Here is a 24,074-nt window from a genome sequence, read left to right as displayed (position 1 = left end):
AGAGCGGGGAGAGACCATACACAAGTCTCCATGTCTATAAGAGCAGGGAGAGACCATACACAAGTCTCCATGTCTATAAGAGCAGGGAGAGACCATACACAAGTCTCCATGTCTATAAGAGCAGGGAGAGACCATACACAAGTCTCCATGTCTATAAGAGCGGGGAGAGACCATACACAAGTCTCCATGCACTTGGAATCAAACCTGGCTGTGACGTTATGAATATGTAGTAGAGTTTCTACCAGCATGCCACTAATCGTATGGTATTAACATATTTCTCTAAAATGTGTACGAAAGAAAATAAATAGGCTGGCATATATATAGCACTCATTCTAGCTAAAAGTTAGTTAATTCAGGCTTTTAATGTCCGGCATTTCTCAGAGGTAAAAGTAAGCATGTTGTAGTTTGCAGGACGTGGAGTAATTAGAGATATTTGCGTGAGGGACATGACGTGTGCGGCTGTCTGTGGCGTGAATTGTGAAGGACTGGGGGGTGATTGTAGCCGCCAGCCAAGACCCAAGAAAAGTTTACAGGTGCCACAAAACGGCCTGGCCAATCAGCAGCAGCTAGAGGCGGGATAGCTGCTGCTGATTGGCCAGGCCGTTTTGTGGCCGGGCATCAAGTCTGCCTGAGAGTTCCCAGATGGGAGCAGGAGGGGGGAACCCAGTGTACTCTCTGCTGCCCCATCTGGCGGAGTCAGGTTAACACTCTCCTACAAGTACAGAAATATATATTGCTGCCGGGCAGTGTTGGAAAGTAACTAAAGTAACATATTACTTAAAGTAATATTACCTTTTTTCTTAACTAACTTATTAACTAATTTCTGTCACATTTTGAGTAATAATATTACTAATACTAGACCTGTACGTGCCCGTCGGCCACCGGCCTACTTGGGAACGATGCAACTTGGGAACCTAATAATACCCGTTTTAACTATCTGTCTGTCTAGAAGTCGGTGGGGCAAACGGTTCTCGAGTTACGTGCATTACAACCGTACACACACACACACACACACACACACACACACACACACACACACACACACACACACACACACACACACACACACACACACACACACGCACGTACGCACACAGACACACACACAGAGATGTGGTGCATTTATAGTAGGATTTTACTATTTTCCAAAAGTAACTATAGTTACTATTTTCACAAGCCTGTTGAGTGTTTATAATGGTTAGACTGGGTTGGGATCGAGTTGCTTTGCAGGCTGCTGATCCGGTCTAGATCTATAGACTCTATAGAGCGAATACAGAAACGATACACACTTTCTGTATGTGTCAATTATCGGATGTGGAAGGGCAGATCTTAAACCTCCAAACTGGATGTGAGACCTTTGGGGACAAAATATGCAATTACTGGGGGCGAGACAAAGGTAAAGTAATAAGTAACAAGTTACTTTTGGGGAATAATATGTAAAGTGATATTACTTTTTACAAAATAACTAATAGGTTATATGTTACCGTTTTTGAGTAACTTTTCCAACACTGCTGTCTTTCCATCAACACTGTCTAAGCAGACATAACAGTCCTGGACTTCATCCAGCAACTCTCTGGTTCTCTCTACCTGCAGTGGTGGAAAGTAGATTTACTCTATAGGCTGCACAGTACTTAAGTACAGTTTACCTTCATGGATTGCGTTCCATTTTTCAATAATCTCCATTTTACACCTCGGATATCAAATATTGAACTTTTGTATTTAGAAACGTATTATTTATAGAAAACACATGCATTGTTGTGACCTTGTACATCAGCTCATTTAAAATGTATTTGACTACTTTTATTTCATAATGCAAGTGTGTATATGTGTGTGTGTGTGTGTGTGTGTGTGTGTGTGTGTGTGTGTGTGTGTGTGTGTGTGTGTGTGTGTGTGTGTGTGTGTATACACACACACACACACACACACACACACACACACACACACATACATAGAGAGAGAGTATTTTTAATTTATTTTTATATTTATTGCTACTATAATACTATTATTTCAGTAAAACCAATCGGAGTAATCCTGCCGGTTGTTGGAGTGTATTAGCTTGCTTGTCAGTCCTGCCTGCCCTCCCTACCTATGTATCAGTCTATTGACGTGTAGTTAGCAGCAGGGCGCGTCAGGGCTGCTCTCTGCCTCAAGAGGTCATTCTGCCTCCAGTTGCCACTTGTTGCCAAAGGGCTGCGGGGGCTACACGGCACGGCCAACACAAACACGTTGCAACTCATTTATTTCCGCCACTCCAGCCAAGAATCAACACATCTCTCCATGTTCAATCAGGAATTTGATCACATCTGACACAACGGCTCGAAAGGAGACACATTGGTGATCCGTTCAATATTTCGGCGCATCTGACCCCGGGAGAAGCATGGTTGATAACACAAGTATAGCAACTAAATCGACATTGGTAAGCAGCCAAACTTTTATTCTACAGTTTTTCCCCTTCTTTTTATTAGCCTATAATGAGACGTACCACGTAAACTGTCTTATACAATCGATCGTCGCTTTATTTCGTAATTCGCGTAAATGTTTTCCTACAATGTTAGGCATATTTAGCAGCTGCACTATATTTGAATTGCTTCATGTAACATTATGCCGTTTTACGCACGGTTGGCTCAAGTTTTTGCGACCATTGACTGATGTTGAACAACTTTACTAGTTTAGTGGAGCTATTTAACCAAAAGGTATTTGCTGTGTTTGTTATAGGCTAAACACGAGATCGGGGGCGATGTGTTTCATTCCACCGTAAATAGTAGGCTATAGTGAGTTTTCTGAGTTTTCACGCGTGCCTATCTGTCCTCCTCGTCCTCACACGCACACCGCAGCAAGCAGCCTTCTCCTCGGCCAGCAGCCTTCCCCTCCTGGCGGTGTCCTCCTCCCCGGCTCACACTCACTTCTCGGCCGGCTCGCAGCAGCACCAGCAGCCCGGCGGCGGCGGCATGAAGCTGGAGGCTGTCATGGAGAACCTCCAGCGGCAGCAGGCTGCCCGCCTGGCGCTGGAGGAGAAGCTCCGCCAGGCGGAGAAGGAGAAGGACCTGCGCTCCATGGTGGAGTCCCAGATCCACCAGCAGGCGCTGGCGTTCCGCCACTACCAGGCGGCGGTGCGCGGCGCCTTCGCCGCGGGAGTCGCCAACTCCCCCGGTGGCCTGAGCTCAGCCGCGGAGCGGCAGCTGCTCCAGTCGCACATCAACGTCCGCAAGCACCTGGAGAGGACCGCCGCGGCCGCCGCCGCCGGGGACTCGGATATAGACGACGAGGAGGCGCCGCCGGGCAACAACGCCTCCTCCAGAGCCGGCACGGTGGACGACAAGGAGCGGGACATGATGGAGGAGGACGACGGGGACGACATGGATGAACAGGGGCTCATGGATGACGACGAGGAGGAGGACGAAGAGGAGGACATGGACGGAGATCTGGCTCACTACCAGAGTCGCCTCTCCTCCATGCACCAGCAGCACCAACAAGGAGTGGCTCACAGCCACGGCGGCTCCCCGGCGCACGGCGCCCCTCTGGGGCTGCAGCAGCTCATGTCCTCCCGCGTCCCGGTCCCTCCGCCGCCGTCCTTCACCGCCGCTCCTCCTCCCCGACAATCGGACTCACCTGGCGGGATGGCGCCGCACGCACAGCCGCAGCACCACGAATGGACATATGAAGAGCAGTTCAAACAGGTAGAGACCCCCCCGCAACCATTAATACTACTTTAGTCTTACCTTATTATTAACCTATACTAAACCACTATACTTTCTTTAACAGTTTCCATTCGCAGTTCATTCTACACTTTGAAACCACTCCAAACTGTTGTGAAGTTGACTAGTATTTATAGACTGTGTATTTAATTTGTCTGGGGTGAGAATTGGCTGCAAATGGACCGTTTGACTATTGCAGTCAACGTCGAGTTACTGGCAGGTAATTAAACCAGACAATGTATTGCTCGTTTGATTAAAAAAGGGTTTGATTAGTTTTCTAATGATAGGAAAAGGTGACGTCTGCTCAACAGCGTGTCATATTTCCAGAGTCTCCTCTGAAAGGGGCCCCATGATAGATGTTGACACCAGTGCCTTTAATAGGAGGCTTGCATGTCCTTTTCAAAGAAAACACATTTTTCTACATCACACACATTTTTATTTAAGCCTTGATGTGTTCACAACAAAATTGAAGTATGTAGCAACCAAAACACTTAGAGTAAGCAGCATAGGTGTATCCCATTATTATTTCTTATTTGATTTCTTAAGTCTGGTACTGGTAGGCTATATATTCAGAAGTTATTTGAAAATGATTTCATATAGGTTTTCATTAAGCGTAGAAGTTGAAGCACTGAGTTTGTTAAATAGCAGCTATACCAATTAGAAACGTAATTAAGCATATGTGAAGCTGATATATTTTCATGTCACGGTCCCCTGTATGTATTTGGCTGTTTGAACCCCCATTTGAAAGGATTTTGTGCCAGGGGCAGGAACCTCCATAACAGAAGATTTGTCTTGCTAATCATCAACAAAAAATAGCTGATACAAGCTCTCCAAAAAAGGAGGGAAAAAATAAAGTGGGTAAGCAGATTTTGGTGCTATATTCACTAATTCTGCTGGGGACCCCCTGGAACCTCCTCAAGGACCCCTGGGGGTCCCTGAACCCCACTTTGAGAACCACTAGTAGAGTAAACATGTGGAGAATGATGTGCTAAATGTGTGCTTGGCATTTTACAATAACACTGACTGATAAATGAAAGAAGATGGACAGCACTCACTCACACACTGTTATAGTGTTTTATCGCTGACATTACAGTGCAGTCTATGACAGCCAGGAATTATATTTGACTGATATACAGTTATACAGATATACTCTATATATTTCCAATGGCCAGCCTCTTTGGTGCACGCGGATCTATATCGTGTGTGTGTGTGTGTGTGTGTGTGTGTGTGTGTGTGTGTGTGTGTGTGTGTGTGTGTGTGTGTGTGTGTGTGTGTGTGTGTGTGTGTGTGTGTGTGTGTGTGTGTGTGTGTGTGTGTGTGTGTGTGTGTGTGTGTGTGTGTGTGTGGCCTATGTCATTCTTTATTTATGATGGATCATTTAGAGTCTTTCCTAAATGCGATGTGTACATTAGGGACTGCATTAGCACTGGACATTAAAGCATTACCCAATGCATGGAAATGCAATTTCAATACCCTCAATACACACACACACACACACACACACACACACACACACACACACACACACACACACACACACACACACACAAAATCAGTTATTGTGGAAGATGGACAGAGGTGGAGCCTTGTTGATGAAAAACACATTCAGCGTACAGTTTCCAAACATGAGTCATTAGTGGTGCATTCTTTACCTATATCTCTTTTCCTTGACTTTATTCTTTCAGTTTTGTATTAATTTCGGTAGAAACTCATTCTTCACAAATAATAATGGAGTCGTAGCATGTCTGTATTTGTGATTTATAGCAATTTGTGGTGGTTTTGAATGGCTGCCTGCAAGAAAAAAAGAGAGTATCATGTAATACACATATAAAATGTAATGTATAAATGTGTGTATGCACTGTGTATATGTATGTGTGTATATATATATATATATATATATATATATATATATATATATATATATATATATATATATAGATCAAAGATTGAACAGGATGTTCAGTTATTGAGGGGGTCATTTGAATGCAGCCATTGAGTGTAATGGTCATGGAACAATAAAAGGATGCTTATGGCCGGCTCGGCAGACAGAGTGGAGCCAGCGTTCGGAGCGCGTTCAAAGTTGCAAAACAAAACCACATTTGAAGGCAGTAAATGCATCTTTGGAAATAGGAACAAGATGTGCGGCTAAATATATAAAAAAAGACCCTGCAGAGGCTAGCGCGCTCATCTGATCTTAACCCAGAGAGACCGGCCCATGTTTACTATACACCCTAAATCACTTATCCTTGTTGTCGAGTGGAGACCTTGTATCTGCATATTTCATCTTGTAACACTTTTTTTTCCTCCATTAATCAATGCCCTGCGTTGTCTTAAACCGTTGCGAACAAAATATCCGATCTACAAGCTCACAGATTTGGCCTATATAACGATATGCTTGAAAGTGGTTGAAAGTGGTTACTGTAAGTGTTTGTGGATATATTTTTTTAACAAATGAAAAGTATTAACAAGAGCTTAAATGACTAATAACTACATTTGATCCATTGGAACACAGCTTATTTCTTTGACATTTCCTGAGAAAGTAACGTTTGTTTGGACTTACAAGGTTTCTATAGCCAATATTCACGCCTGAATTACAAAGTGTAAGTCCTCCACTGTGCCAAGCATGGGAACAGGGCTGTCACCGTCATGACATTTTAGTTGATGATTAAATATCATACAAATAATGGCAATGATTGATTTACGTTGTCTTTTTGTCATTGAACATTGTGACATTATATTACATTTCTATTTGCACTTTAGTCTTTGTAAACAAATTGCACGGGCATACTATGACAAATAACTTAAATAAACGAAGACATGACTGACAGTGACCAATAATTTAAATAAATTATGTACTATGGCAAAAAAAAAAATACATCAACAAATTGACATTATTTAGCGTTGTGAGGCTTTTACAGCTTGTAGAGCTCCTATTTCTTTCTTTGTTGGTCTTTTTTTTCTTACGTTAATTCTTCTCAAATATAAACTTTAATCAAATGTCTTTGTCAAATTGATAAGAAAACCATAATTTGTGTTTTGACAAATGATGGCGCCTCAAAACATGGTTATATAGGACTCTCCTGAATCAGGATGGGCAGCGGACCCGAAGCTGTGTCTCTTAAAGTGAGTGCTGTGGTGATAAAATGTTACAGTAATGACCCTGGGAGAGAATGCACAGCGTTATCTAAAGACATGAGACCATTAAAACATAAAGGAAATTCCTTACAGTCGCAAAAAACACACACAAGACAAAGAGCTGAGGATAGAACCAGAGAGAGAGAGGTGGAGAGGGGGGGAGAGAGAGACAGAGACAGACAGACAGCGAGAGAGAGAGAGAGAGAGACACACACAGAGAGAGAGAGAGACGAAGACAGAGACACAGAGAGAGAGAGAGACGGACGAAGACAGAGACACAGAGAGAGAGAGAGAGAGAGATAGACAGAGAGAGAGAGAGAGAGAGAGAGACAGACAGACAGACAGACAGACAGAGAGAGTAGTTGCGTAGCGTTTTGGCAGGAGGTCAGGATCAGCAGGAAACTAGAGCTGGTAGCATTCCAGACCGCCTCACTGCCTCACGCCCAAAAATGTCAGGGATCTCCTCTCTGGCAGCGCTACACAGCCACTGGATGTGGATGTGGGCTCCCTGCCAAACTATTACCAAACACAAACTAAATCGCGTGCTGTTATACACACACCCCTCCCCCGTGTATGTGTGCGGCTGTGCACGTGTGTGTGTGCGTGTGTGTGTGCGTGTGTGTGTGTGTGAGTGTGTGTGTGTGCAGTATACCTGAAGAAGGCCGGGTTAGGCCAAAACGTATTTCTTGGTCCGCTCTGTTATCAATAAATTACTTTGGGAGCTTAACGTGTGTGTGTGTGTGTGTGTGTGTGTGTGTGTGTGTGTGTGTGTGTGTGTGTGTGTGTGTGTGTGTGTGTGTGTGTGTGTGTGTGTGTGTGTGTGTGTGTGTGTGTGTGTGTGTGTGTGTGTGTGTGTGTGTGTGTGTGTGTGTGTGTGTGTGTGTGTGAGCGACAGTAAATTTGCTCAAGTTCTGTGCTCAAGTCCAATTTACTTTGCTTGAATATTTCCATATTTAACACTTTATACTCCATCTACTCCACTACAGTACATCTCAGAGGCAAATATTGCACTTTTACTCCAATACAACAATAAAACATGAGTTAGATTATTACTGATACATACATTAACCAAAGCCGCATATCAGATCTACTACAGATTGCGCTGTGAGCGAGTAGATCTGGAGAGATTTTCCAAAAAATGGATTACTTCTTTCAAGCACACAGGAGCAGCATATGCAAATGCACATACGCATACATGTACGCATGCACACACACACACACACACACACACACACACACACACACACACACACACACACACACACACACACACACACACACACACACACACACACACACACACACAGACATGCACACTGCACACTGCACACACACATGCGCACGCACACTGCACACACTGCACAGACACGCACGCACGCACACACAAGCATGCATGCAGAAAATAGCACCACTATCAGGGAAAAGCAAAACAAAGTGAATAAATAAACAATTAGGGAGAAAAAGGCACAAAGAACTCTCTGGCCATGCCTGCCAGAGAGCCGTGCATTATCTGTTTGTTTTGATGTGCGTTCATGTGCGTTCAGCGTGCCGCGTGCACACGCCTGTCAACGGGCATTGTCTGCCTTTGCACAGCACATCACATGTTACCTTTGCACAGCACATCACATGTTACAAGTCCACACATATTCTGTGTATGTGGATAAAAGACCGCTATAGAACGTAGAGCCCAGACCCGCGTTTGAATTGTTAGCACAGAATGGCAACTTTTTCCACTGACAACCCTTTTAATGTAAACCCCTATATGGTACATCAGGTGACTGTCTTTGGGGGGGGGGGGGGGGGGGGGGGGGGTATTCATTGTAGTTCTGTTTGTGAGCATGGATGGAGTGATTTGCTGATATTCAACTACACTGTAAACAAAATCATCAGTGTTTATTTAACTCTGAGAGTGTACAGATGGAAACAAATGGACCTGTAAGGGTCCATTTGGTTCCATCTGTACACTCTCAGAGTTATAAAAGGATATTATGAACACTGAGGACTTCACTACATTGAATTGACATACAGTCAAGGCTTGGGGTCGATGAAACCCTTCATTAGTGTTGATATTTATTTACCTATAATGATGCTAAATGATATTGTTGTTTGCTACATCTGTTGAAAAGACATTCAATTTAACTATTGCAATTTCTTACCTGTGGTCCTTGCTCAAATGCTCAATAGCCGTTTGTTTGGCAAAACCAAATGGGTTTCACCCCATATAAGTCCATCACTCATCACTCACTTTTGGGGCATTTGTCTTTTGATTTAGACTTTCCATCTATCTGCCATCAAAGAAGATTAGCTTTCTGCTTGCTCATGCATCTGTGCATGAGCAAAAAAAGCAAAGTAAAGAAAAGAAAAAGGAATTCAAACCCATTTCAGAAATCTGAAATGGGTCTATTTTGGTTCCATTTGGACATTCAATGATTTGGATATTATTGTGTATGGCTTTCAAAATACCTAAAGTGGTAGTAGAGTACAAGTCCATGACTTTGCTGCCAAAGGCCCCTTTTCCAAACCTAAACTCCTAATTATTACAGAATCCAAATCTCTTTTTGGAGATTGTTTACCTGCAAAGATAGTCTCCCCTTGGCCGCAGTTGTTCATTGTCTGTGTTGATATGGATGCACACTACTATTCCACTAATATTCAGAATGACTCCGGTCTGACAGGGGTGGTATAATGCGGTGGATAATCAACAGGGAAATATCAGCATGTAAACACTTATTCCCATCGTTTCTCCCTGTTTGGTTGGTTCTCTGGTTGGAAAATTGACAGAAAAGTGAGAAAACAAAACAAAAGAAGCACTTTGTGCACGTCAAAAGTAATGTTCCGATCGAATGCTTTGAGGCATGTATAAACGAGGATTGCTTTTATTTGGCATTCATGTAAACGTTTTAAGTTTTGGAATCACTGATTGGAATATATATGGACAAATATATTGTCCACATGTAAACACGGCCATTGAGAATGGCTTGCTAACATTTGTATGTGAGCTTGAGAGAGGAGCTGCGCATAACTCTGCTCCCCCAGAGTTAGTATAGAAGTGTCCTTGAGCAAGACTCTGAACCCCTAGTTGCTTCCGATGTGCAGGTTGGTGCCTTGCATGGTTTCCTACACCAGTGGTGTATGAATGTGTGTGCGGATGGGTGAATGTAATGCACAATCTGTGTAAAGTGCTTTAAAAAGCACTAAATTGACCATTTACAATACTAAACACTGCACTGGTTAGACAGTCTCAATGTTTCTCTACCTGTATCCATCTCTATCTCTACCCCCCTCTCTCTCTCTCTCTCTCTCTCTCTCTCTCTCTCTCTCTCTCTCTCTCTCTCTCTCTCTCTCTCTCTCTATACACGTGTCTATTTCTGGCTCCTTTTTCCACCAAAATAACTTTGGTTCTAGAAGTGGTTTCGTTCTAGATTCTTGGAACCTTGGTGCTTTCACAGAATCAGCGGCCATCTTTTGGTTCTAGTTCCGAAGCCAATTCATTTTCAGTGGAAACACTCTGAACTGGTTCAACACTGGTGGAAAAGGGGTCTCTCTCTCTCTCTCTCTCTCTCTCTCTCTCTCTCTCTCTCTCTCTCTCTCTCTCTCTCTCTCTCTCTCTCTCACTCACACTCACACTCACACACACTAAATTTCCCCACGGATTCATCTATCCATCTATCCATCCATCCATTCATCCAGAGCTTGTCTTGGAAAACACACCACCTTTTAACATCCCCACCCCCCATCCCAACACGTCCCACCTAAATGCCTGCCACATAAAGACCTGAGCGACCACCCTTTGAAAGGAACGCACGCTGGGCACTGCACTGAAACCCCTTTGTTAACCTATACTGTACTGAATGACAGCCACGCACGCAAGCTTGTAGATCTACTATCTTTGCTGTCTTTGAAAATAAATTATTAAATGTATGAAAATGTACAACACATATATAAGCGATGTAATCAATTTGTCGCACGCACGCACGTACGCATTTTAACCCTATGTTTATAGAAAAACATTTTATTTGAAAAAAATGAATAACTGTTTAGTTGTTACATTTTGTGTGGGCGGTCCCTCGCACAAGATCATTTTAGAGTGGGGGATGACGACGACATTAATTTGGGGTTCCTTTGAGAACCACTGCTACAGGCAACCCCCCCTGGCCCCTCCATGCTAGGCTGTGACAGCTGTACCTCCATGTTAAAATGTGCTCCGTCACTGGAAACCCTTTAATGACATTCCTGGATTCCTTCACCGTGTGCTATAACTTTTATATAGGACCGCCTCATGGAGGGAGGGGCCGTAAAACCTATACGCTGTGTGTGTGTGTGTGTGTGTGTGTGTGTGTGTGTGTGTGTGTGTGTGTGTGTGTGTGTGTGTGTGTGTGTGTGTGTGTGTGTGTGTGTGTGTGTGTGTGTGTGTGTGTGTGTGTGTGTGTGTGTGTGTGTGTGTGCTTGTATTACTATACTTGCGAGAGCCAGATGTCCTCACAAGTATAGTAGAATTTGAGAAATAGACATTGTCAAACGCGTGCGTGCGTGCGTGCGTGCGTGCGTGCGTGCGTGCGTGCGTGCGTTCGCACAGTCCACTGTGTATAAGGGTTTTAATACAATGTTTGCCCAAGAACCCCTCCACTGCTGTCCACACACTCCTGCCATGTTCCACCTCTCCTCTATTTATGTTTTATTCTCTCTCTCATTTAGTGTCTATAAGTTACGGGTGTCAAGGAGGAAGAGAAGGATTGAGTGTCCAGTTAAAACTTTTTTTTTTTTTTGGCACAAACGCCATTGAGGCGTTAACTTGCTCCTTTTTTGTGTGTGCAAATGCCTCCAAACTGTCTCTTTTTCTTTAGAACAGAGCCCAGTAGAGTCCCCTTGCAAGCTTGTTCAAACACCCCCCTCCATCTCCTCCTCCTCTCCTCTTCCCTCCCACCCAACCTCAATGTGGGTGTTACTTTTTAATCGCAGCGGGCCTGGAATTTCTGCAGCTGCTTGCAAAAGCCCCTCACCCCCCTCCTCTGTTTACGAGATCAGACTGGTCGGCAAACATTGCCTCACCGCGCTCCACTCCGCGTGTCCGTGACTCGACTTTTCCAACGGCCGCCCGTTCGTTTGGTCATGGGGGGGGGGGGGGGGGATCACGATATCGATATCTCTTTTCTTAAATCTTTCGATTGGATGTATGGAACGTACAGACAGGTATATATGGTTGTACACAGGGCCTAGCTCTGTCACGATTGTTACGTAAGATTAAAAAAAAAAAATAATTAAGATAATGAGATTATTGTCCGCTATTATCGTTTCATATGTTCATCATATGTTCAAATGGTTCCAAACATTATCATAACTAGTGCAAATAACCTCACAATGGGTTGATTTTCTTTTAAAGTATTACGTTATTAAATATGTCAGTCCTTTCTCTATATTGTGACAGTTATTTGTCATATATCTGTCCTGTGAAATTTCTTTTGTTTACGAATCCTAAAAGGCAAACAAAAAGATATCCCATTAAAACTGTGAAAGCATCTGTGTCATTTCAGATTTCAGATCTGACCATTACAAACATGTACAACACTACAAGCTCACAGAGCAGCCAGCTTGAAAGTGTGAGAACTACTGATTTAGAAGGCATTTGTAGAATCGGCCTCAGGTCTTAATAGGACCCCCCCCCCCACAAACATTCAGTGCACAAAATGAAACCCAATTAAATTGTTCGTCGCAATCATTTGTGTGACAATTAATGGTTGAGTACAATGGTGGCGACGGTGACACGGCTAACGGTGTGGTCATTACAGAGCTTGTTATTGGAGGGTCGTGGCTTTGGAATGTAAGCACAGTGAAATGCCTCACATCATTAGTTATGGGGCCCCTCCATGGCCCCTAAGGGGGGGGGGGGGGGGGGGCTGTTAAGAGCAGGGGCCCGACTTTCTACCTCTCAGCCCCGCGCTGTACCGACCTGTCAGATTAAACGCTGCTGAATGTATCCCTGCTATCCCCCATCATGCCTTGGTGTTGCCCTGCTGTGGAAACATAACTAAGTAAGTACTCAAGTACTGTATCTACCTAAAGGGGTATTTCACTTTAACATTTTGGGGGGGGTCATTTGATCGTCTAAGTTGCTTGATTCAGTATTTAGATATTTGATATTCATTTTAGTGGTTCATATACAAACCCATTGCAACTTCAACTTCAGTTACAATGGGTTTGTATAGGTAGAGGGCTAAAATATATATCAAATATAAAAAAAAAAGGATTAACGTGAAATATCCATTTAAGTAAGCATTTGAGGTATTTTTACTACAATGGTTTTCAACCCTTTTCATATCCAAGGCCCATTATTTATTCAGCATTTGAGCCACGGACCATTTGATGACATTTAGCCTCAGACGAAAAACGTACAATGATTGGTTGTCATTGGATAAGATTTTGTCCACAATTCCATGCTATATTGAAGTTGGTAGTTTGGTACCATTAGGTGATATAACAGGCAAACGATCAAAATAACAATTCTTCTACATTCTCTTATTGTGTAGACTTCTTGTAAATTAAATAATGCCGATGTTTACGTTAACAGTATAATGTAACTCCTGAGAGTGTGAAATGAAACCAAATGGACTCATAAGGTTCCATTTGGTTTCATTTTACACTCGTTAACGATCTAAAAACCATTTGGTTACCAACTCTCCATTTAGCTGGGGACCACCTGGAACCCCCTCAAGGACCACTGGTTACTTGAAAAACACTGTTTTACTGCACTCGGCTATTTCCATGTTTCGATACTTTATGCTTAGCCTACAGTATATTGCGCTACATCTCAGAGGCAGATATTGTATCTTTTACTCCACTACAATTTATTTGAACGATTAACTGCTATTTACTTTGGAGGTTTAGATTACTATTACAACACATGTATTAAACAACTTGAACCCTATTTTATACAAATGTTTACTTAAACATGTCTATTTAAACAAATGAACTTGTGCATCTGCTATATTCAACTGATTCTGACACAATTTGAAACTTTGATAAAACCTGTGAAAGTCTGCATTATGGGCACTTTAATTATGGTACTTTTAAGTACATACTTTATTATTTATGCCAATACTTATTTTGAATACAGGCCTTTCACTTAAAAATAAAAGGCTAAAAGTGTTTGTTCATTGGTATTGCTACTTTTACTGAAGTAAATCAGTACTTGTTCCAACCCTGGTACATGTTGTCCACTCAGTGCGATACAGAACTGAAGCAATAGAAATCAGTAACAGATGCAGCTCATTTTAAAGTACGCACTAAATGCTGCCCTCATTGACCATTAACTTGGCAGCTGTGAGCTCGTGGGCATTATATATAACTTAATGTATGTCTCACACACACAAAAGGCACAGTGGGGAGGGTACATGTATAGTCTCATTCCCACATTCAAGTTTTTCTATGATGAGCTAGGGCCGTAGGGCGGGGGCGACATGACTTCAAATCCATAATGCCATTATTTTCATTATTGTTGACTTGATTTAGTTGATTATGATTAAAGCAGCACTATTTAACTTTCCTCTTCTATCCTGGATTTGAACCGGGTTTCCTGCACAAATGCTGACCATTGAGTTAGTAGAGCCTGCTTGCTCAGGGGATAAATTGAATCTTGACCATCAGGTCAAAATTCATGTCAGATCCTGTGTCTAGGTGAGACATGACCTTTGACACGATCTTAGGAAATGTCCCAATAGAAGAACAGGGAGACAAAGGTTGTATTGTATTAACATACTCTACCATACAAATTGGACATTACATTTAAAAAAATCTAAGATAGGCCTGTGCGCATTTATAACTTTTAACATACAAAAGTACTGCATGTATGTACATGAGGTTGGACATAAAGGGTAGGTGCAAATTTAGCAGGACTTGGGCGACCAAATCCACTTTGGACAGCTATTTTAAATAGGACAGATAACAACAAAACCCAGGGGGAAAAGTTCACAGGATCTTCATATAGACGCGACCTTCGCCCTTATTTGCCTAGCGGGTGCTTGATATAACAGCGATTCAGCATTTCTCTCTTCTCTCCTGACTCTGCCTATATGTATGGAACCATATAAGCTGTATATGCACTCAATGCCTGCGGAGACATTTGCGTGTGTGCAAGTCTGGTTGCCCCGACGGGCCCGCTAACGAGATTGAGTAATCATTGATAGGGACAGAGCACAGGGGCTTGCAGATTAGATTGGCGCTGTAAAAAAAAGAATTCAAGGTCTCTGGCGTGTATTGAAGTGGAACTGTAGCTTTTAACATATTGCTGAATCAGTTCTCGTGTGAGTGGCCCTTTGAGACGTTTCCTTAATGCATGGGTCTTCGACGGGGATGGTGTCCGGGACCCCAAAGGGGTCCTCTGAGTTACTAAAGGGGGCTGCCAAATATTTGTGTGAGAGAAACCTATTTTTTTCTGTAATATTTGTTACGTACATTTAGCACTTAATACACTTGAACCCTAGCATCCCTTTTGGGGAGTGGATGGGGTAGCTAATCTACAAGGTGTGTGCGTGCTCACGTGCGTGCGTGCTCACGTGCGTGCGCCATGCAAAAACCCTTGTGTCCCCCGTAAATGAATGCCCTACTGCTTCATCACACAAGACTGTCGCACAAACATTGTGAAAATAGCTGATCTACAAGCCAACAACACTTGTAGATCGGCTATTTTCACAAATATTTAAAAATGAAAAAAAGGTTTTGGACAATGGACATACAAGGTTTCCACTCGACAGCAATGATATCCATGTTGCTATAGATTAGCCTGGGCCTCGTATGTAGTAACACCCCCTCCCCTAACACCACCCACCTCCCCCCCAAACTCCCCACCTGATACCTCCCCTCATCCTGATTTGCTCTCCCCTGGCTCTTAAAGTGCAGTGCTTAACACAACGGATGCGCCAGCATATTTCAAAATATAAAGCCCTGCCTTCCGTTCCCCCCCAAAAACCGGGAGGCATAATCTTCCATTCTTACCTCGCGTTGGTCACGCTAAAGTCTCTCTACAAGCGTTAATATTACAAACGAGAGGCATGCTGAAGTCAGAAATGAAGACAGAACATTTCCCATGGTTTGGACGTTTTTGAGTGGTGCAACCACTACAACGAACAGCAATGTCCATGTTCAACTATTGTGTGTTTGTGTGTGACTATGTGTGTGACCAGTACCAATGAGTACCAAAAGTGGCGCTGTTGTCCGAAATGGAGAGAGAGAGATAGTGCTGCATGTTGCCTGCTAATGAGAGAGAGAGAGAGACAGAAAGGGGGGGAGGGGGGGGGGGGGGATTTGCACCACTCAGTTCACACGGGTGTGATTTTTATTTATTTTTAATATACATATTAATATAAAAGACCAAAGGACGCCTATACACGTCCTTAGCACCCCATGGTTTTGATATAAAAGACGTGTACCGGTATACACATCCTTAGCAAAAATTGTGTTAAAGGAGAACTTCACTCATTTTCAACCTTATCTCCGTACACTTGATTCTCACTAATGCTCGTTATAAGATGGAACCATTTCTGTCTACTCACTCTGGGTCTCATTGGCGGGTTGTGCGCCGTTCAGAAACCTGCCTACCAGTGACAACGTGACATCATCGATTGTGATTCCAAGCTAATAGAGACTATACAGTCTTTCTCTTCCTGGAAAGTTCACATGCTGAAATAGAAGCCATTGTTATTACAGTAATTTTTGAAATGGCCAAAACCTGCCTACCGATGATGTCACTGGTAGGCTGGTTTCTGAAATGTCCACAGCCCTCCGCTGAGACAGTGAGTAGACAGAAATGGCGCCATCTTATAACAAGCATTAGTGAGGAGCAATTCTATGCAGTGGTGGAAAGTAACTACGTACATTTAATTAAGTACTGTAATTTTGACGTATTTGTACTTTACTTGAGTATTTCCAATTTCAAATACTTTTACTTCTGCTCCACTACATTTCGGATCCAAATATTTAACTGCTGCTTTATTTATTTGAACTTTAGTTACTAGTTACTTTGTAGTTTCGATTATTATTACAAAACATATTCCGTACATTAACCACTGAAAACTTGAAACGGGACATTCTGCATAATGAGTACTTTTGGTACTTTAAGTACATTTTGATGACATTTTGATACTTTGTGCTTTTACTCAAGTAAATTTAGAATTCGGGACTTTTACTTTTTAATTATACTATTTCAATATTACAGTATTGATACTTTTACTTAAGTAAACAAATTGGGTACATTTTCCACCATTGATTAGGAAGACAAGGCTGAAAATGGGTGCTACTTCCATGGGTTGAGTGCAGTGATGTGGTTGGTTGGCATTTAAAGACCGAAAGAAATGCTGCTTAATGAATATCTAATCTGAACGTTGGATTTAGAGGCGTTTATTTGACAACTGGGGAAAGGATTGAAACATGAACTGATGTGTGTGTGCGCGTGTTGGAGTGAGTGTGTGGGCATGCCTGTGGCGTACGTGTTTGTGTGTGTGCGTGCGTACGCACATACGTACAGTACATGTGCGTGCGTGCGTGCGTGCGTGCGTGCGTGCGTGCGTGCGTGCGTGCGTGCGTGCGTGCTTTTGGGAGGGGGTGCACAGTGTGATATGTATAAATTGCGACTAGCTGACAAGACACACTTGCAAGAGACATGCACACCGTTTGCATCTGTTGGACCTCGTGTCATACATTCTGTGGTTGTGTGTGTGTGTGTGTGTGTGTGTGTGTGTGTGTGTGTGTGTGTGTGTGTGTGTGTGTGTGTGTGTGTGTGTGTGTGTGTGTGTGTGTGTGTGTGTGTGTGTGTGTGTGTGTGTGTGTTTTGTTCGTATTCATGTATGGCACATAAAGCCAGATTTCTACGTCGGGGCACACCTGGAAGCATATATATATATATATATATATATATATATATATATATATATATATAAGCAACCCTAGAATGAAGGCGCTGAGTGCTGCCCCCCTCCCCCCAGATTGAGGGTAATCTGGAAGGGTCTTATCTGATGTGTTCCCTGGGTGCTGGTGGAGCTGTAGAGATCAGGTGTAACTTAAGTAAATTAACTGCTCACTAATCCCGCTCAGCAGGCGGCGTTTATTTTCATATCGCCCCGGGACACAATACACCCCCCCCCCCCCCTTCTGCATCTGCCCCGGGCGGAGGGAAGCTAAGATCTGAATGTGTGTGTGTGTGTGTGTGTGTGTGTGTGTGTGTGTGTGTGTGTGTGTGTGTGTGTGTGTGTGTGTGTGTGTGTGTGTGTGTGTGTGTGTGTGTGTGTGTGTGTGTGCGTGCGTGTGCGTGCGTGCGTGCGTGTACAACTATATTTGTGCGGCCCAAATGTCCCCATACATAGGTATAGTAGAGTTGGAGAAATTGATATTAATGACCATTTTGCTGGTCCTCACAAGAAAAATGGTTGTTGTTTTGCTGGTTAAAATATCATTAGAGTATGGTACTAAATATGCTGCTTTCACACTGGAAGATACAAAAGATACACAGCATGTAGCTTTGTAGCTGAAGTTGTAAACCAGAGCAACGTTTTTGTAGCTGTTGTTGTAGCAGCAGCTACGAACGTCGGGTGTATCTCTGTATGTGTTGCTGGCTTCCTTTGAGAACAAATGGTACCCTGTAGCTTTGCGGCTGCCAGTGTGAACGCAGCATAATGCTTATACAAGTTATATGCTTGCAGAGTCAAGACGGAGGTGAAAGGAGACATACGTATGTTTGCATCTCAATGCAAATGCTTTAGTTTGGCTCTTCCTTAGAGACACAAAGGATCCTGGAGCCCTGTTCACCTGTCATAACCCTTCCATGACGTAAAGCCAACTAACATGCATGTTCCTTTGCATGTCCTTTGCATGGAGGAATCCCACACACGCTTTGCATCCGTCTCTTTGCATTTTAATTCCCCCCTTTAGGGTTGGATTTGTGGCTTCCAGCTTGGATTTGAATACACTAAGCTCCAACCTCTTTAGAGTGCATGTGCATGACATTGCGTATATAGTATGCAAGTGCATTAAATCACTGAAAACCCTCATACTCGCATGATGAATAACGGAAATGGCCGATCTGGAAGCATGCATTGTGACGAGCTTGTAGATCTGCTATTTGTGTTATTTTTGAAAAGTGTGAAACATTTGTACGTTTTTATCATTTTTAAATTTTTCGCCTATAGTGACATGCCCAGAGTATGGATTATATATATAAATATATATACTGTATATTAGTGGCAGTGCAATACAGTGCAGTAGCCTGTTGTTACGTGTCCTCCTGCCATGTGCCATCCTCGCCAAACGGTGGCGCCGTGTCCCTGACTGGCTCTGTGCCTCTCTGAATGCTTCCAGTCAGGCAGCAGAGGCAGCGAGCAGCGTCCCCCCCATGCAGCAGAGAGGAGGCTGCTGGGAAATGCAAGTGTTGCTGCAGGCGGAGGCTCCGCGTCTCTGATTCAGGAGGTCAGTAAACCCCGCCCACATCCCCACCTTAATTTAACCCCCCCCCCCCCAATTAACCATTGAGAGCCTGTTGTACTTCGACGAACGACAAAGTACCCCCCCACAATGAAAAATTAATTTTGGGCAAAAACAGAGGCAAGTGTTCATGAAATCAACTCAACACCAACACTAACACACTAACACGACACAACACAAAAATCATCATCAACACAATTGCACCTTCATTGACAACTTCACTCACGCAAACACACAACTACACGACGACAACGGAAGACTCACAATATTTTAGCGGAAAATTTCAGCAGAACAAGCGTGCACACACACACACACACACACACACACACACACACACACTCACACCACACACACACCGCACACACAAACACCTACTATCTTACATGCTCAGCCTCATATACCCCCCCCCCCCCCCCAACAATTTAGCCTTGAGTGACAGGAGGTGTATTGGACTAACAATAGCTGGACTGGTCAAGTTTCCTCCACGGGCTTCCCTCCCCTCTCACCGTACAACTCCCACCCCACCCCACCCAACGCACCCACCACCCAATCCCCTGCACCCCGTCCCCCTCTCCCTTCAACCCAGTAGTAGTGTAAAGCCCTGTTGGAAAGACTATACTGCTTTTTGGCTGATAGAGAAGCCAGGCGAGGAGAGTTGACACTCCAAACTGCGGGAGCAGCGAGCTTCTGAAAGTCACTCCCACTAATCATGTGTGTGTGTGTGTGTGTGTGTGTGTGTGTGTGTGTGTGTGTGTGTGTGTGTGTGTGTGTGTGTGTGTGTGTGTGTGTGTGTGTGTGTGTGTGTGTGTGTGCGACTGTGTGTGTGTGTGTGTGTGTGTGTGTGTGTGTGTGTGTGTGTGTGTGTGTGTGTGTGTGTGTGTGTGTGTGTGTGTGTGTGTGTGTGCATGGGGGCGGGCAGGGGAGTAGGGGGGTGTCGAGTTACGTGCAAGTTTTTAAAGAAGCCACCACCTCTAAGGATATAAATTCAGCTGTACGTCCACAGTTTTTCTTTCTTTTTTTACCAGCTGCTTGGAAAGCGGCTGATTAGTGAAAGCCCATGAAATGTACAAATCGTCATCAGCTAGTCATACTGACGAGTCGTTCTCATTGGCTGCCTCGTCTCCAGCCCTATACACGGCTCGGCCAATGGGACAGCCAGCAGGGTTGCCAAGTCCGCTAATTATATCCTATTGTGGTTCTCAAAATGGGGGCCGGTCCTTGAGGGAGTTTTCCAGGGGGTCCCTGGCAATGTGTTGATTCAGTGTCAAGATCAGTTTGAATGTAATCAGTGTAATGAATATAATCAAATCATCAATTTAACCACTGTCCTAACACAGTACTATTCTCAGAGTTAATTTAGCGCTAAAGGGTGCCCAACATGTACGGTGTCTGTCCATATGGTCCATTCTTCCAAACAGAGGTGTTTGGAACTGTCCAGAGGTGTTTTTAAAGCCTTTGTTTGACACCCAGCTGCAGGCAGCACCATGGTAAATAATGATTTTCCAGCTCATATAGCATCATAGAGCAGGCTCTCTAATTAGCATATTATAGCCCTGAGCCTGGAAGCAGGGCAGAACTCACACACCCATGCTAAATGACTCCACACACACTGAGCACTGTTGCCATATCTTCTTATTATAAGCGACCTTAGGGCTTGTAAATATTGGTGGTTGCAGTTTTTTGGGCTTGTTTCTAAAGTGTAGTTACTAATTTGGGCTTGCTTCCTGATGTTATTTAAACCAGTGGTTCTCAAACGTTTTTGATGAAGGACCCCAATAGTGCTTTATTGGGTGTTTAATCCTCTTAGCAGACCTTGTATTGAACTGTTCTTTCCTGTTTCTTTGCAAACTGTTGATAAAGTATTCAATCGATCAATCGATCAATTAATCAATCAAACATTGTCATGTCACAGACCCCCCCACAGTTTCTTCAAGATTTGTTTGAAAATGGCAGATCTACAAGCTCACATGATGTGATGTGTTGTGAGATTGTAGATCTGCTACCATTTAAAATAGCCGATGTGTATAGGTTTAATGTGTTATGTGGACTACTGTATGTAGTCGCTTCTTTTGGTCTTATTTTATTTTCATACGCCTGGTTGCTTGTTTCTCTCACAAAATCTGGCAACACTGTCACTGAAACTGGCTTCTGTGGGAAATGAAAAAGCTTCTAACATGCCTGTGTAGTCGCCCGTACTGTGATGAGCCGAGGTGGAAACTAATAAGTAAGTAGTAAGTGATGTACTTGAGTACAATGTGGAGGTTCTATTTCAATTGAGAATTTCAAGTATTAACCACTTAAACCTCATTATGGTTGACCGGAGTCCCTCAGGGCTCTATACTAGTGTATTGTCTGCTTTCTGTCATTGTTGGGAAAGCTTTCGGTGAAAATAGGCACGACGCCCATTTAGGAAAACGTTGAAAGAAATTGTGAAATGGGCCCCATTCAAAATGAGAACTTTTACTCTGCACGTTGTAATTTTGTATATGCTGATGCCAACACTGTTGTTCTTTTAAAATGTTGAATACAGGCCATTTACTTCTTCCGCCACTGGTGCTGAGGGAAACCTAGTACTACTAGCCACACCCCAGGCCGCATCCGTATTCTGGGGAGACGGAAACACGTGCTGTGTTCACGGGAAGGGAGAAAATCGATTTGGAGATAGCGTTCAAAACCAAAAAACGAGATAAAGCCGTTTCCGTGAAAAAAAGAAACAAAGCGGATCAGGATTGGGTTTTGCGATCGTCTCTAGTTCCGTTTCTTGTGGGACTGAAAATCTTTTTTTTTTATTCCAACTTGTTCTTGGCAGTGAGGGCCTTTGCTAAAAAAAAGTCGTCCAACTCATCCTTGGCAGTAGATCATGAATTCAACCATTTTTAATACCAAATTGGCCAAATTGTCAAATATTACATATGAGGCAAACGGCTTGTAGATCGGCTATTTTGAACATATTTATTGGTGGAACAAGTTAAACTAAACCGCTGCTCTAGATCTTTTCAGTGGCTAATAGAGAAAACAGGATTCCTGCAACCAGATCCTGTCCACATGTTTGTTTTACACACTTCCTCTGCAGCTCCATTCGGCCTCGGCGAGCAATAAAGATGATTTATCTGAGTTCACGTGGGAAATGTGAAATGAGAACACACTCCGCCGATTTCTGTCTCATTTGTTGGTACAATCCTCAGATGTTAGTTAGTAGTTACGGCACTACAATGCATGGAGAGATTTCACCCACCGCCCTCCAATAAGACACTAATTGTAGGCGTTTACATTTGGTTTGACGATCGCTTCCACAGATTGAACATTGTGAAAATATCCGAACTGCAAGCTCACAACGCCTCGCAATGTGGGACGTTTGTAGATCAGCTATTTTCACAACGTTTGCCTTTTTCTTGCGTAATATGTTGGTTTGTTTTACTGTTGAGTGAGAAAACAATGTTGCACATTAAGCTAAACATCTGGGGACCCCCCGAAATAATTTGGGGACCCCCCAGTGCCCCCCAGTTTGGGAACCATTGGAGTAGATGATCTGAGAGCTTTATCAACTTCATCAACTAATCAACGTGGGCTCCAGTCCCCCAAACATGGCGTTGGATGGAAATTAGACACGACATGGAGTGGATCAATGTGAGGTAATCAGGCATAGGTGTTGATGGAAGGACCTGTCGCTCAATGATCTGCTCTATTCCTCAAATTGGAGGCAATAAGAGGAGCTTTATTATGTGTGAGAAATGCCATGTTGCGTTTCGTCACAGACACAAGAACAAACATGAACAGTTGTAAAGCAAAGCAAAGCAAAGTTACTATATTTACCCAGGGTATCTGGGCTAAGCTCAAGAACTTGTTTCCAGCCAGGCCCTGCTCATAGAACATTTCATGGTAGTGGTTCAATGCCTTGCTCAAGGGCACTTCAGCGGTGGTAATTTTAACGTGTCGGACCGCTGATTCGAACTGGCGACCTTCCGGTATCAAGACCGCTCCGCAATCCGTTCGGCCACCGCTGCCAATTAAAGGAATACTTCACCCCCCAAAAACTATGAATGGCTCACCAGAGATTACACTGTGAGAGTTGTTTTGGAGTTTATATGATTCACCACAGCGACACAGTAAAATATTGAATTATTCGCTCCGGTATGCGGACATTGTTTTGGTGTTACTTTAGGCCACCTACTTACACGACGCAACTGCTCATGTGGGGTGTTTGTCTTCCTTATAAATGTAAATGGAGGACTGGGCTATCCTCTCCACTTGCCGTTTGTCATTTATTATTTGACACACACACAACTGAGCGGAAGGCATACCGGAAGGGAGATGAAGATAAAGGAATGAAGCGGCAAACAATTGAAGTTGACGATTGATGAAATGATTGCATGTGTGTGGCGAATGTAAGGGAGGGTGACACGCAGCCACAGAGGCTAAGGGATCGAATCTGCATCCGGCAGGCTTTGTCTAGCATCTACTGTATATGAACACAAATGGCCCGTGTTCGGGAGGGAAGCCGGGCGAGGAGGGTGATATTTGTCACTTCTCGTACTCCTACGGGCTGGGGGGTGGTGCACCTGTCCGCAGTGAGTGTTGCGCAGTAGGAATGGGACGGAGGCACAATTGTATCAAAATAATAACTGAGAATCGATTTGGCACTGCGAGGGACCAATCAGCAAATAATAACGTAGCCTTCCTAGATTTTCTGTAAAGAGCCTCTTCACCTAGCCCTCTTGAGTTGTACAGTCCGTTGGAGCTTCTAGATCTGCTATTTGAAGGTGAGCCAGTAGGGTGCCT

The 24,074-nt window shown here is 43.5% G+C and overlaps 1 protein-coding gene across 1 annotated transcript in view; it reads left to right on the top strand.

Moving 5' to 3' along the window:
• Positions 1–2,256: 2,256 nt before the first annotated feature.
• arid3c (AT rich interactive domain 3C (BRIGHT-like)) overlaps positions 2,257–24,074 on the top strand; it is a gene marked incomplete at its 3' end in the record, with an annotated part of 105,605 nt that continues 83,787 nt past the window's right edge. Inside the window, exons 1-2 of the mRNA XM_079516888.1 lie at positions 2,257–2,416; positions 2,835–3,677. Of these exons, the coding sequence (XP_079373014.1) occupies positions 2,378–2,416; positions 2,835–3,677 (882 nt within the window). The 5' untranslated portion in view covers positions 2,257–2,377. The remainder of the gene's footprint in view (positions 2,417–2,834; positions 3,678–24,074) is intronic.

This window comes from Electrona antarctica (genome assembly GCF_951216825.1).
Source record: "Electrona antarctica genome assembly, chromosome: 12".
Lineage (NCBI taxonomy): Eukaryota > Metazoa > Chordata > Actinopteri > Myctophiformes > Myctophidae > Electrona > Electrona antarctica.
This window is presented reverse-complemented; position numbering and strand designations above follow the sequence as displayed.